Source organism: Xenopus laevis, chromosome 8S (genome assembly GCF_017654675.1).
Source record: "Xenopus laevis strain J_2021 chromosome 8S, Xenopus_laevis_v10.1, whole genome shotgun sequence".
Taxonomy (NCBI): domain Eukaryota; kingdom Metazoa; phylum Chordata; class Amphibia; order Anura; family Pipidae; genus Xenopus; species Xenopus laevis.
In genome coordinates this window covers 95,976,190-95,991,601 of record NC_054386.1, presented here as the reverse complement: position 1 = coordinate 95,991,601, position 15,412 = coordinate 95,976,190, and the positions used below count along the sequence as shown (strand labels likewise).

General features: G+C 42.0%; 1 protein-coding gene across 2 annotated transcripts; it reads left to right on the top strand.

Moving 5' to 3' along the window:
- The first annotated feature begins 5,067 nt into the window (after positions 1-5,067).
- LOC108700601 lies at positions 5,068-15,412 on the top strand. 2 transcript variants are annotated; one of them, XM_041574445.1, is made up of 5 exons: positions 5,068-5,403; positions 8,782-9,111; positions 10,686-10,937; positions 11,981-12,019; positions 14,611-15,412. In XM_041574445.1, the coding sequence occupies exons 1-5, from the start codon at positions 5,385-5,387 to the stop codon at positions 14,784-14,786; spliced, it is 816 nt and encodes a 271-aa protein (XP_041430379.1). In that variant the 5' UTR covers positions 5,068-5,384; the 3' UTR covers positions 14,787-15,412. The 2 variants fall into 2 exon arrangements, with proteins under 2 accessions (XP_041430379.1, XP_041430380.1); XM_041574446.1 differs by lacking the exon at positions 11,981-12,019 and having other exon boundaries at positions 5,070-5,403; positions 14,611-15,411.

Sequence of the window (15,412 nt, the reverse complement as noted above, 5' to 3'; positions counted from 1 at the left end):
GTCTCTGTACTGTTAGGGGGGTCTAATGTCGCATAATACACACACCAGGTGCTCATATTGCAGCAGCCAGCGCGTCAGCCGTGAAAATGTATATACACTATTGTCATTTGGGGGTCTCTGTGCGCCACATAGTTTGGTATATCTATGCATATTGGGCATCAAAATGTTCAGTAGACCCCTGGCGTTCATATTTAGGATGTTTTATGCTGATAAGTTACGAAATGTGTGGCATATAATGGGTTAGAATTCAAGCTTTGTGACGATTTTCAGAAATTTGATAAAAACCGTTATGTTCAGCATTGCTTTGCAGTTTGGCAGTTTGCAGTAGAAACACTTATTTACCCATATTGGATTCGTCAGAATGTGTACTTTCTGAAAATATATGGTTTTCTGGGGTCTCTGTACTGTTAGGGGGGTCTAATGTCGCATAATACACACACCAGGTGCTCATATTGCAGCAGCCAGCGCGTCAGCCGTGAAAATGTATATACACTATTGTCATTTGGGGGTCTCTGTGCGCCACATAGTTTGGTATATCTATGCATATTGGGCATCAAAGTGTTCAGTAGACCCCTGGCGTTCATATTTAGGATGTTTTATGCTGATAAGTTACGAAATGTGTGGCATATAATGGGTTAGAATTCAAGCTTTGTGACGATTTTCAGAAATTTGATAAAAACCGTTATGTTCAGCATTGCTTTGCAGTTTGGCAGTTTGCAGTAGAAACACTTATTTACCCATATTGGATTCGTCAGAATGTGTACTTTCTGAAAATATATGGTTTTCTGGGGTCTCTGTACTGTTAGGGGGGTCTAATGTCGCATAATACACACACCAGGTGCTCATATTGCAGCAGCCAGCGCGTCAGCCGTGAAAATGTATATACACTATTGTCATTTGGGGGTCTCTGTGCGCCACATAGTTTGGTATATCTATGCATATTGGGCATCAAAGTGTTCAGTAGACCCCTGGCGTTCATATTTAGGATGTTTTATGCTGATAAGTTACGAAATGTGTGGCATATAATGGGGTAAAATTCAAGCTTTGTGACGATTTTCAGAAATTTGATAAAAACCGTTATGTTCAGCATTGCTTTGCAGTTTGGCAGTTTGCAGTAGAAACACTTATTTACCCATATTGGATTCGTCAGAATGTGTACTTTCTGAAAATATATGGTTTTCTGGGGTCTCTGTACTGTTAGGGGGTCTAATGTTGCATAATACACACACCAGGTGCTCATATTGCAGCAGCCAGCGCGTCAGCCGTGAAAATGTATATACACTATTGTCATTTGGGGGTCTCTGTGCGCCACATAGTTTGGTATATCTATGCATATTGGGCATCAAAGTGTTCAGTAGACCCCTGGCGTTCATATTTAGGATGTTTTATGCTGATACGTTACGAAATGTGTGGCATATAATGGGGTAAAATTCAAGCTTTGTGACGATTTTCCGAAATTTGATAAAAACCATTATGTTCAGCATTGCTTTGCAGTTTGGCAGTTTGCAGTAGAAACACTTATTTACCCATATTGGATTCGTCAGAATGTGTACTTTCTGAAAATATATGGTTTTCTGGGGTCTCTGTACTGTTAGGTGGTCTAATGTCGCATAATACACACACCAGGTGGTTATATTGAAGCAGCCAGCGCATCAGCCGTGAAAATGTCTATACATATTGTCATTTGGAGGTCTCTGTGCGCCACAAAGTTTGGTATATCTATGCACATTGGGCATCAAACTGTTTAGTAGACCCATATGTTTATATTTAGGATGCTTTATGCTGGTAATGATACATGGACAATACGATGCTGGAAAGTTGAAGCTTTGAGGCAATTTCCAGATATTTCACCAAAACCGACAAATTTGGCAAAGCCTTGCGACTCAGTAGTTTGGAGCAGAAAGGCATGGGTACCCATTTTAGATTCTGTAGAATGTGTACTTTCCAAAAATATATGGGGTTGGGGGGTAAACATATATTTCTGTGTTTTTACCCCACAAAAATGCAGTCAATGTGTTGATTTTTCATTAGATGAAGTTACCCACAGGACAATTTGTATGTGCTAACTTCATTTTGGGGCCTCTAAATGCCATATACTTTGGTAAACTTATGAACAATGGCCACCAAAATGTTCAGAGGAACCCTGGCAATCATATTTATGGTGCTTTTTCTTAGTACGTAATGACACATGGGTGATATGGTGCTGGGAAGTTGAAGCTTTGAGGCAATTTTCAGATATTTCACCAAAACCGACAACTTTGGGAAAGCCTTGCGACTCAGTAATTTGGAGCAATAAGGCATGGGTACCCATTTTAGATTCTGTAGAATGTGTACTTTCCAAAAATGTATGGGTTTGGGGGGTCAACATATATTTCTGTGTTTTTACCCCACAAAAATGCAGTCAATGTGTTGATCTTTCATTAGCTGAAGTTACCCACAGGACTATTTGTATGCACTAACTTCATTTTGAGGCCTCTAAATGCCAGATACTTTGGTAAACCTATGAACAATGGCCACCAAACTGTTTGGAGGAACCCTGGCAATCATATTTAGGGTGCTTTTTCTTGGTGCATAACGATACATGGGTGATATGGTGCTGGGAAGTTGAAGCTTTGAGGCAATTTCCAGATATTTCACCAAAACCGCCAAATTTGGCAAAGCCTTGCGACTCAGTAGTTTGGAGCAGAAAGGCATGGGTACCCATTTTAGATTCTGTAGAATGTGTACTTTCCAAAAATATATGGGGTTGGGGGGTAAACATATATTTCTGTGTTTTTACCCCACAAAAATGCAGTAAATGTGTTGATTTTTCATAAGCTGAAGTTACCCACAGGACTGTTTGTATGCGCTAACTTCATTTTGGGGCCTCTAAATGCCAGATACTTTGGTAAACTTATGAACAATGGCCACCAAAATGTTCAGAGGAACCCTGGCAATCATATTTAGGGTGCTTTTTCTTAGTACGTAATGACACATGGGTGATATTGTGCTGGGAAGTTGAAGCTTTGAGGCAATTTTCAGATATTTCACCAAAACCGACAACTTTGGCAAAGCCTTGCGACTCAGTAGTTTGGAGCAGAAAGGCATGGGTACCCATTTTAGATTCAGTAGAATGTGTACTTTCCAAAAATATATGGGTTTGGGGGGTAAACATATATTTCTGTGTTTTTACCCCACAAAAATGCAGTCAATGTGTTGATTTTTCATTAGATGAAGTTACCCACAGGACTATTTGTATGCGCTAACTTCATTTTGAGGCCTCTAAATGCCAGATACTTTGGTAAACCTATGAACAATGGCCACCAAACTGTTTGGAGGAACCCTGGCAATCATATTTAGGGTGCTTTTTCTTGGTGCATAACGATACATGGGTGATATGGTGCTGGGAAGTTGAAGCTTTGAGGCAATTTTCAGATATTTCACCAAAACCGACAATTGTGGGAAAGCCTTGCGACTCAGTAGTTTGGAGCAGAAAGGCATGGGTACCCATTTTAGATTCGGTAGAATGTGTACTTTCCAAAAATATATGGGTTTTGGGGGGTAAACATATATTTCTGTGTTTTTACCCCACAAAACTGCAGTCAATGTGTTGATCTTTCATTAGCTGAAGTTACGCACGGGACTGTTTGTATGCGCTAACTTCATTTTGGGGCCTCTAAATGCCAGATACTTTGGTAAACTTATGAACAATGACCACCAAAATGTTCAGAGGAACCCTGGCAATCATATTTAGGGTGCTTTTTCTTAGTACGTAATGATAAATGGGCGATATGGTGCTGGGAAGTTGAAGGTTTGAGGAAATTTTCAGATATTTCACCAAAACCGACAATTTTGGGAAAGCCTTGCGACTCAGTAGTTTGGAGCAGAAAGGCATGGGTACCCATTTTAGATTCAGTAGAATGTGTACTTTCCAAAAATATATGGGTTTGGGGGGTAAACATATATTTCTGTGTTTTTACCCCACAAAAAATGCAGTCAATGTGTTGATTTCTCAGTAGCTGAAGTAAAGTCCTGAACAATTTGGATGTGCTAACTACATATTGGTGTCTCTAAATGCCAGATACTTTGGTAAACCTATGCATAATGGGAATCAAACTGTTCAGTGGACCCCTGGCAATCATATTTCAGGTGCTTTTTCTTGGTACCTAATATAGTTTGGGATATGCGGAGCAGCAAAATAAAACCTTTGAAATGATTTTTCAGAATTTTGAATTTTTTGTTGAAAAACCGCTATGTTCAGACAAGCTTTTATGTTTGGTAGTTGGGAGTAGAGAGACATAGTTACCCATTTTGTAATCGGCAGAATGTGTACTTTTCAAAAATGTATGGTTTTCTGGGGTAAACTTACGGTTTCAGGATTTTTTGCCTTGGAATCTAAAGCATGCCGTTTTCTGCCTTAGTGCTTTCAAAATTCGGTAATATACTGCCGGGAGTTTTTGCTGTACAGAAATCCTAAATCTCCCTAAAACTATACATATCTGGTATTGGCACGTTCGAGAGACATAAGGCTTTCCAAATCAGTTGGATTTTCATCCCTAAAATGAAATATTTTTCTGGTATAAATTGATATACGATGAAAAATGGTAATTTTTCATTTTTTTTTGGTATTTAGCACTATAAATTTTTTTGCACAGGTGGAAATACATGAAAACTCAGGCAGATTTAGAAAGCTCAGTTTCTACCGAAAAAAACAATGTATAGTTTTCCTAGGTAAACTATAGGTTTCCCCTCAGAAAATGCCCCTAAAGTGAGAGAGCACAAAATGTTTCAAAAACGGCTGGCATTTAAAGGGTTAATATCCCTGCTAGACCTTCCTGTGTCTCACTGTTTGTTATTCCTCATGGGTTCCGCCTCTTTATTGGGAGGGGACTAAGAGCGACAGGAACACCCCCTGTGGGAGGAGCTACACACGATGTAAATAGTTTCGTTTGTTGAATATTCAGAAGTATTAAATGTAATGAATGTCAGTCAGGTAATGTAAATTCATTATAGATTATAGACTCGGTCCCACAGCTCGGGAGTCATACGGAAACACAGTCACGAACAAAACTGCTGTCACATTGCCTTATGGGCGTGTCTCCGCCGTTCCCACGTTGAGCATCTCTAAGGGGCGTGTCCGTGTGTGACAGACTCAGGGTAGCGGTGTTTAATCTCAAGCGTCTCATTTCCCGGCGGTTGTGTCCGCGTCTAATGTCTGTCACGCTCTTATTCTCCCGCACACTCACTTGCTCACTACTGAATGGGGATAAGAAGCGCCGCAGCCTCTCATACTCGTGAGTTTCTGAAACACGTTGTGGGCGTGGGCCTGGATCCAAGTATCCCGTAACCGGCTCCCATGCTGTGTCTCTCTCTCTCCCTGGGACAAGCGCTGGAAGAGAAGAAAGATGAATTCCTTTATAGCGGGTGAGTGACAGCTGAGGGGCCGCCAGTAGTGGTGTTACTTGTGGGGGGAGTGTGAGATCCGCTGGTGGAACATTATCTCCTGGTTCTGTGTGTGTGACTTCCCTCCTGTCACTTATTTACACGGGACCTACAGTGACCTGCAGTCACATGGGGGGAGTTTTGTGCTCATTAACCCATTCCTTGCTTTCATTTTACCTCTCTATGTCCTGTAATCACACAGGGTGTGTCATAGGAGAAAGACCAATCACTTTCAAGCAACTTTCCACTATACACGGTTTACTTTATTCTTACTGGTGAGAAGGGAAAGGGCTGGGTGGGTGTGTTCAAAAGGCAACTTCATTCAGCTTAGAAGCTTAGGCAATCACTGGCTGTCCATAACTACACCAGAGCCAATCGGAACAGAGAATACGAGCTTGCTTGCCTCTGATTGGCTGCTGCTGCTGTACACAGAAAGAGGCGGAGGCTGCAGCAAAAACCCCTGCTGATTTTTCAATAAGAACAAAACCTACGTCTCTTCAAAAGTATCTGAAGAAACTTTTTCTGCTGTTCAGTGCAGAAGATCAAAGAGAAAGTCAGGACATTTCAGTAACAAACCCACAAATAAATAAAAAAATCAAATACAAAAAGTATTGGAGAAGTGATACCTATATTGGCTAACAATAAAAAAAAATAGATTGCAAGCTTTCGGAGCACCGAAGCCCCTTTTTTCAGGCAAAATACAAATGAAAGCTGGAAAGGCACAGCATATATTCTGTTAGATCAGTGACAGGGATTCATGGGCAATAAATTAGGTCGTTACAGAGAGATAGAGATCAAATGTAGAGATAATACAATGAATTAGGGTGGGTTGTAAATAGTCCAGGAGTCTGGATTCAGTCAGGTCACATAGTGTCATATGAAACCTGACCCTAAATTAAGGCCCTGTCTTAATGTGTTAAAGGATAAGTAAAGCTTAAAAATAACTGAATGTAAAATTGATGAGAGTGCTATTCTAAGCACTTCTGCAATGTACATTCATTATTTATTTTCTTTTAATTGCAGGATATTAAGGGATACATGTACTGTTAATATGAATGAATTGTGTTACAACAGCGCCACCTGCTGGTCAGTTTCCCACCAGTCTGACCACCAAGTAGTCAAGGAAGTTGTCAGGAGAAAGAAAGAGGCTGATGTTCTTCTGGTTAGGAATAAAATGAGAAACCTCTCTCACATCTTTCCTAAGCAGAAGAACATCAGAGCAGCATCTTTCTCTCTCCTGACAACTTCCTTGACTACTTACAAGAATTCTTTGTAATTCAAGAGTGTGTCTCTGTTTATTTGAGTTGCTCTGTGGATTTGATCATCAATAACCTGCGCATGGTATCCCTGATTAACAAAAGTTTTCCGTAAGGAATGGCAATGTTTATTTCTGGCATTAATGTTTTTAGCAAATCCGGTTGTATCTCAGAGCCTGGCTAAACACAATCGATTTTTTTATGTGATGAGGATGAAAACTGTCCCACATAAGATATGCAGGACGGCCTGTAGGTTTTTGGTATAGGGATGTTTGTATGGTTCCATTTTTGATGTAGATGGTTGTTGGTTGTATCCAAGAAGTTGATGTGTGAGTAAGAGTGGTTAAGGGTAAGGTTGATGGTGGGGTGGAATTGGTTAAATCTTTGGTGGAATGCCAATAGTTCTTTTTCTGATGTTGTCCATATGATAAGTATGTCATCTATATACCGTAAATAGGTTAAGAGCCTGGTGTAGCAGGAAGCCAGGAATTTTTTTCTCTTACTGGGCCATAAATAGATACTGAGGTGCCATTTTCCTTCTCATAGCACTTCCCATCAGTTGGAGGCAGGGCCGCCATCAGAAATCACAGGGCCGCATACGAAAAGATTTCCTGGGCCCCCTGGGCTGCGCCCACTACAAGCCCCACCTACAAGTCCGCCCTCCCCACCCCACAGGTCCACCCCCCACCACACAGTAAAAAAAAACGAATATTGGTGGTCAGGGCCCCCCATAAAAAACATTTGTGATCAGGGCCCCCCATTAAAAAATATTGGTGGCTAGGACCCCACATGGTGTAAAAAAAAAAAAAAATTGTGGCCCCCTCCCACGTTATAAGAACATTGGTGGCCAGGGCCCCCCTTAAACGGATTATAAAAAAAACTTGCCCCCCCCCCAGAAGTTTAAAAAAAATTGGTGCCCAGGGCCCCACCACACAACAGGAACCACAAAGGGTTACCTTTAGGGGGGCCCTGCCATGTTGCACTTACTTCATTAGTGTGGCCCACCAGCTGTAAGTGAGCTGCCAACTTCGGAAGGGAGGAGGGGAGCACAGGTGGCTGCATCTTCTTCCAGTGACAGCATTTTCTTCCCTTATTGGTCACAGAATTTCAAGTCCCTTTAATGCTGTATGGTGATTGGATGAGCTGGAGGGGAAGTTCAAACCTCAGCTCCAATCCCTGAGCAGCTCAGCCGGGACTTAAACTCTGTGACCAATAAGGGAAATTAATGGACAGAAGATACCTCCCCCCTATGCTCCTGCCCTGCCTTCCCGAAGTTGGCAGCTCTCAGAAAGCAGGGGGGCCCGGATAATCGAGTAAGTGCAGTGTGGCCGGGCCCCCCTTACCCTCGGGACCCCTACAACTCTCCCCCCTGTCCCCCCATGATGGCGGCCCTGGTTGGAGGTATATGGCATCCCCTAAAGAGAAGTAGTTGTGTGTCAGTATAAATCTGATCAGTTGTAGAGTTGGTACTGTGGGCATATGATTTTTTTCTAGGAAGTGTTGGCAGGCTGCAATACCATCTTCATGTGGGATGTTGGTATACTGTCAAAATCTGGACTGTTCCCCGAAAAACGGTTGGGAGGTAAAACAAACGAAAGCATGTATATTGGAAAGTTGAAAGTTGTTTTAGGAATTCTATTAGAATCCCTTAACATAATTGGAAGCCTTTACATCCCCTTTAAGGGAATTGGCTGACTGCCGACTATGAGGGAAGGAATGGCAGCCATACAGATACTGATTAGATCAGGCAGTTAAGTACTGTACTACTACTACCTGCAGTTCATTGTATTGCTCTTAAGAGCTGAATCGTCAGATATACAGGGAGAAACAATACAATTCTACCTGTATCTGACGATTCAGCACTAACAATGGCCGATGTTCAGATGCCTTCAAAGGTGCCCAATCAAAATTTTCCACATGGCCCCATCAACAAGCCGACCAATATCCAAGTCTTCTGCTATCAGTCGTCTCCCACCATACACACGCTGAATATGGTACAAAAATCAGTGTCATACAATGATATTGTTGAGTGTAGGGCCACCTTAAGGGATGTATGAGTACTTTGGTACCCTTGGCTATAATTGTTATTGTTCTGTTCCTTCAGTTCTCCTGTGCACCTTGGGGTCCCAATTGGTCGCTGGAAAGACTCTGCTAGTGGCTGTGGCATCAAACATAGAGATCTGTGACTTCCCATGTGAGAAACCAACAGTTTATTTCCTCGAAAGAGCTTCCAAGGAACGGGTCATGGACTTCTCTTGCATGGACCGGCACCTGCAGATTTATGGCACTTACAGACAGAGACTTCAGTTGAACCAATCTACTGGCTGCTGCACTATAACCAATGCCCAGAAATATGACTCCGGTAAATATGTATTGGAATATCAGGAGCTCATGAAAGTCGTGCAGTTCAAATACACAACCTACTTGATCATACGTAAGTGATCTGCTTGGTGTAGTAATGAAATGTAAAGTCAGATAAAGCAGCAGTGTAAGTGGGATCTGCTTCCCACTTGTCCAGGGTCATTGTAAGTTAATTCTTACACATTAATGGAAAATAAAGAGATGCAACAATCACTGAAGTAGGATATGCTCTGCTAGGGCAGTGACCAGGGTGCTGCATAGTGTATCCCACACTGCTGGTATTGGGTGAGTCACAAAATATCACCTACACCTGTCAGACTCCCACCTCCATGCAGTGAGAAAGCCTGTGTGTAAGGCTTATGTTACACAGGAAGCAGTGGTGTTGCTATAGAGGAAGCAGACATTGGTTGCAGGGGGGCCCAGGGAACAGGGGGAGTCAGCTTCCTTATAGGGCCCCCCTTGACAATGCCAAAGCCGTGCCGCCTCCTTCCAAAGTCCCGAACAGCCGAAATGCGGAAGTGCCGAAAAAGCCTAACAGCCGAAGTCCAGAAGTGGCGAAAAGACCTGAAGCCATGAGTTCAATTCCTCTGAACACCAATGTGTGTTTTTTTTTTGTTTTTTTTTAATCCCCTGGCCAGCAATGTATTATTTTAATACTCTATAGGCCCCTGCCATCAATGGTTTTTTAGAAAATATTCTTTTGGGCCCTAATTGTTTTTTAACTTTGTAAGGGGGGCCCTGGTGCCAAAGTTTTTTTTAAAAAAAATGTTCTTTGGGGCCCTATTTTTTTTTTAACTTGTAAGGGGCCCTCTGGCACCAATGCTTTTTTTTTCGAAAAACTTATAGGAGGGCCCTGGTCCCCAATAGATTTTTATAACTTGTGGGGGGGGTTGCCTTTTTTAGCGCTGATGTCTGTGTGGTCTTTTAACTGTGGTGTGGAGTGGGCCCCAAAAATGTTGTTGTATGGGGCCCCGTGATTTCTAACGGCGGCCCTGAGTTGCCCCTATAATTGCAGAGATTTGTTAAAGGGATTTTGTCATTATTTTTATGTTTCTATATTTTTTTTTTCTAAATTACACCGTTTACACTGCAAATAATTCACTCTACAATATAAAATTTCATTCCTGAACCAGCAAGTGTATTTTTTTAGTTGTAATATTGGTGTGTAGGTGCATCTCCGGTCATTTTGTCTGGTCATGTGCTTTCAGAAAGAGCCAGCACTTTAGGATGGAACTGCTTTCTGGCAGGCTGTTGTTTCTCCTACTCAATGTAACTGAATGTGTCTCAGTGGGACCTGGATTTTACTATTCATAGATCTACCAGGCAGCTGTTATCTTGTGTTAGGGAGCTGTTATCTGGTTACCTTCCCATTGTTCTGTTGGGGGGAAAGGGAGGGGGTGATATCACTCCAACTTGCAGTACAGCAGTAAAGAGTGACTGAAGTTTATCAGAGCACAAGTCACATGACTGAGGGCAGCTTGGAAATTGACAATTTGTCTAGCCCCATGTCAGATTTGCAGAATTCTGCTGGAGCAGCACTATTAACTGATGTGTTTTGAAGAAAAAAAATTCCCATGACAGAATCCTCTTAAACTATGTTAGAAGCAGAGGCATGTGTAACATTATATTTCATTAAATTTTTCTCAGACCCAGTTTCTGTGACCAACATAAATGCCACCCGTAGTGATTTGGGGAAGACTGTGGCTCTGAGTGTTTCCTACAATGGAGAGGAGGCCACAGTTCAGTGGACGTGGAATGGAGGAGCCCTGCCTGAGAGACACCAGCTGAGTGACAGTAACAAGACTCTCACTGTACCCAGTACTGACACTGGCACATTCACTGTCCTTGTCTCCAACCCAGTCAGTCTCACCAGCGCTCACTATAACCTCACACTCCCAGGTAAGAGACCGTAACAACACTCTCGCTATAACCTCACACTCCCAGGTAAGAGACAGTAACTAGACTCTCGCTATAACCTCACACTCCCAGGTAAGAGACCGTAACAACACTCTCGCTATAACCTCACACTCCCAGGTAAGAGACAGTAACTAGACTCTCGCTATAACCTCACACTCCCAGGTAAGAGACAGTAACTAGACCTCACTATAACTTCACACTCCCAGGTAAGAGACAGTAACTAGACTCTCACTATAACCTCACACTCCCAGGTAAGAGACAGTAACTAGACTCTCTCACTATAACCTCACACTCCCAGGTAAGAGACCGTAACAACACTCTCGCTATAACCTCACACTCCCAGGTAAGAGACCGTAACAACACTCTCGCTATAACCTCACACTCCCAGGTAAGAGACAGTAACTAGACTCTCTCACTATAACCTCACACTCCCAGGTAAGAGACAGTAACTAGACTCTCTCACTATAACCTCACACTCCCAGGTAAGGGACAGTAACTAGACTCTCTCACTATAACCTCACACTCCCAGGTAAGAGACAATAACTAGACTCTCTCACTATAATCTCACACTCCCAGGTAAGAGACAGTAACTAGACTCTCGCTATAACCTCACACTCCCAGGTGAGTTGGAGTTGTGCTTTTCTGTGGCAGTTTTTGTTAATTTCTCATGTATTATATTGCATCCATAGAGTCCCTATAAACTGATATAAGACAAGCAGCCATTTGTCTCCAGTCATTCCCAATCCCCTCTCCCAGCCCCCCCCCCCCATCCTGTCACTATCTCTCTTCACCCTCATTGCCTGCGTCAGTTCCAAAGTGGAGAGACTCAAAACAATAGGCTAAGTCGTTCAAAGAAACTACAAACAATAAAGGCCAACTGCAAGTTGTCCGGAAATCCTTCTATTTGCTAAATATTTATTTCAAATTGAGACGCTCCTTTAATTTTGCAGAAATATGTGAAATAATGTTATTTGTACCGTTGTGTAAATGTGTTTGTAAAATGATTGTTTCTCTCAATTTCTTAGATCCAGCCAGTGAGAGTAGTGTTGAGAACAGGCGCCCAGGTGAGTTGGTAGATGCTGTTTTGTCATAAATTGTGTGACTTTCTCATGTACTACAGACAAGTCCCCAGCAGCCCCATGTATTGCTGTAGGACACAAGTAATATTCTAAATTACATTATTATTAACATGTATTTATATTATTAACATGTATTTATATAGCGCCAACATATTGCGTAGCACTGTAAAGTAAATGTGATTATACAACTACATCACATGAATTACATACATAGAATATATGGAGTAACAAACATCACAATCAATACAGGTACAAAAAGGTGAGGAAGGCCCTATGCATAGGCATACAGTCTAAAGGGAAGGGAGTAATACACAAGGTGTGGGAGTGGGCAAGATCGAATTGAGTGGGTGAGAAATGTGGTATTGCGTTTGGTAGTTAAGCAGAGTGAGGGTAGGCTTCTCGAAAGAAGTGCGTTTTCAGAGATTTCTTGAAAGTAGAAAGGTTGGGAGAAAGTCGGACAGACCGTGGGAGAGCGTTCCAGAGGAGGGGTGCAGCCCTTGCAAAGTCTTGAATGCGAGCATGTGAGGAGGTAATGAGAGAAGAGTTGAGTAGCAGGTCAGTAGAGGAGCGTAGTAAGCGAGTGGGTGAGTATATAGAGATGAGTTCAGAGATGTAGGGTGGGGCAGAGTTATGAAGTGCTTTGAAAGTCAGTGTCATTAATTTGAATTTGATTCTGAAAGGTAACGGAAGCCAGTGCAGGGATTGACAGAATGGCGAGGCAGAGGAGGAGCGGTTGCTGAGGTGTATGAGCCTCGCAGCAGTGTTCATTATGGACTGGAGAGGTGACAGTCTCTGGAGGGGGAGGCCAATTAAAAGAGAGTTACAGTAGTCTAGACGCGATATGATGAGAGAGTGAATAAGAATTTTGGCAGCGTCTTGGGTGATAAATGATCGTATTTTGGATATGTTCTTTAGGTGGAAGTGACAAGATTTAATAAGTGACTGGATATGAGGAGTGAATGAAAGGGCAGAATCTAGGATAACCCCAAGGCACCGGGCCTGGGGAGAGGGGGTGATAGTGGAATTGTTAACTATGATGGATACTTCGGGGATGCTACTGGTGTAAAGAGAACCATTTCGGTTTTAGAGAGGTTTAATTTAAGGTAGCGTTGTGACATCCAGGTAGAGATAGCGGACAGGCAGGAGGAGACGCGAGTTAGGAGTTCTGGGTTGAGATCAGGAGATGAGAGATAGATCTGAGTATCGTCAGCATAGAGGTGGTAGTGGAAACCATAAGAATTTATTAATTTGCCAAGGGAGGAAGTATAGAGGGAGAATAGTAATGGTCCCAGGACAGAGCCTTGAGGAACTCCAACAGAAAGAGGTAGGGGAGAAGATGCTACTCCATTGTAGGAGACACTGAAGGAACGATTGGTGATGTAAGAAGAGAACCAGGACAGGGCTGTGTCACGAAGGCCAAGTGACTGGAGGGACTGGAGGAGGAGAGGGTGATCTACAGTGTCAAATGCGGCTGAGAGATCAAGCAGTATTAGTAGTGAGAAGTGATTGTTGGCTTTAGCGGTTAAAAGGTCATTAGTTAGTCGAGTCAGGGCAGTTTCCGTGGAGTGTTGTGGCTTAAAACCAGATTGTAGGGGGTCCAGCAGGTTATTGTCAGAGAGGAATGAGGTAAGTCGGATGTAGACTAGGCGCTCAAGTAGTTTAGAGATGAAAGGTAGCAGAGAGATAGGTCGGAGGTTGTTAAGATTGGAGGGATCAAGAGAGGGTTTTTTCAGAATGGGGGTGACAAGAGCATGTTTTAGTTGAGAAGGAAACAGTCCAGTTGAGAGGGAAAGATTAAATAGGTGAGTTAAGGCTTTGATTAGACACGGATTGGTATTGCGGAGAAGTTTTGAGGGAATTGGATCAAGCGGGCAGGTGGTAAGGTGAGAAGAGGCCAGAAGCTTTGAGACTTCCTCATCAGTGACAGGGGTGAAGGAGCACAGGAGGGACTGGGGAGTGTGGAGGGAGGGTGGTGGAAGTCTAGGGGGGTTGAGTAGTGTAATGTCCCTTCTGATAGTGTCAATTTTGTTTTTGAAGTGCTCAGCAATATATTGAGCAGAGACAGATGTGCAGAGACATTTCTTATCATTTTCTAATAATAATCCTATTTTATATATATTTACACTGCACACACCACTTGGGCAAGTCTAAGCATCTGCCACTTAACCTTCAATGCAAGTGTGTGTGTGTGTGTGTGTGTGTGTGTGTGTATATATATATATATATATATATATATATATATATATATATATATAATACACAAAAGCCATGAATATCCTGTGAATAACATCCATATAAACGGCTCTTAGTGATGTCATGAGCTATAAACTGAGCTTATTGATGTCGTTTTTGTCTCACTAAAACCTGTGTATTATAATAAATAAAGTTCCCCCTGCTGGAAAATGAGTATATTAGAAGTAACCTTAGGTTCCATGACCTGTATAATACAGGTCATGGAACTCCTTCGGCCTTTTGCTTTTATATGGTCATGCAACTCCTCAGTGACTTATAATATCCTTATATTTTACAATAAGAGGTCATTTATTCACTATATATAATTTTTTTTGTTATTTCAGATGCAGAATTTCCCTCTCGATCTCATGCTGGAAGATATGGAATAATTATAGCTGCTGCTGTTTTGAGTTTTGCCTTTGGTATTTTGATGTGTTACAAAACTGCAGCACAAGAGGGCCAAAAGGTACAAAAAATTCATACAGCCTGGCTTAAAAAAAAAACCCAGAAGTTCCATTAAAAGTGCTCCTCCAGCAAATTTCAACACTTCGTTCATCAACTATTAAAACGAATTTGTAACCTATACACTTCCCCATCAGCTTTTCTCAGAGTAAATAACATAAACTCTGATAGATTCCCCATAAGAAAAGGGACCAGACAAGGCTGTCCCCTGTCCCCTCTCTTTTTCAACATAGCACTAGATCCGTTACTTAGGCACCTGGCTCAAAACCACAAATATCATGGTCTTACCATAGGACAAACACATTATAAAATAATAGCATTCGCAGATGATATTTTCCTATTTATAAACAAACCAAACCAAGATATTCCTGTCATTATGGAAACTATCAATAGATATGCTACATTCTCAGGCCTAAAAATAAACTATGATAAATCAGAAGCCATCAAACTAAAACATACCATACCCACAGACTGGACACAAGACATCCCTTTTAAAAAAGGACAACACCACTTTACCTATCTAGGTATCAAATTCACGAACCACCATACGGACACTTACAAACTAAATATAAGTCAAACCATATCCGATATCCAGAATGACCTAGCAAATTGGAAAACACTAAGGGGCACATTTACTAAGCTCGAGTGAAGTATTCGAAGTAATATAACTTTGAATTTCAAAGG

Coding starts and splice junctions, on each gene's coding strand:
- LOC108700601 (XM_041574445.1), top strand. Junction 9,112..10,685: donor CACAACCTACTTGATCATAC/GTAAGTGATCTG, acceptor AATTTTTCTCAG/ACCCAGTTTCTGTGACCAAC. Junction 10,938..11,980: donor CTATAACCTCACACTCCCAG/GTAAGAGACCGT, acceptor TCAATTTCTTAG/ATCCAGCCAGTGAGAGTAGT.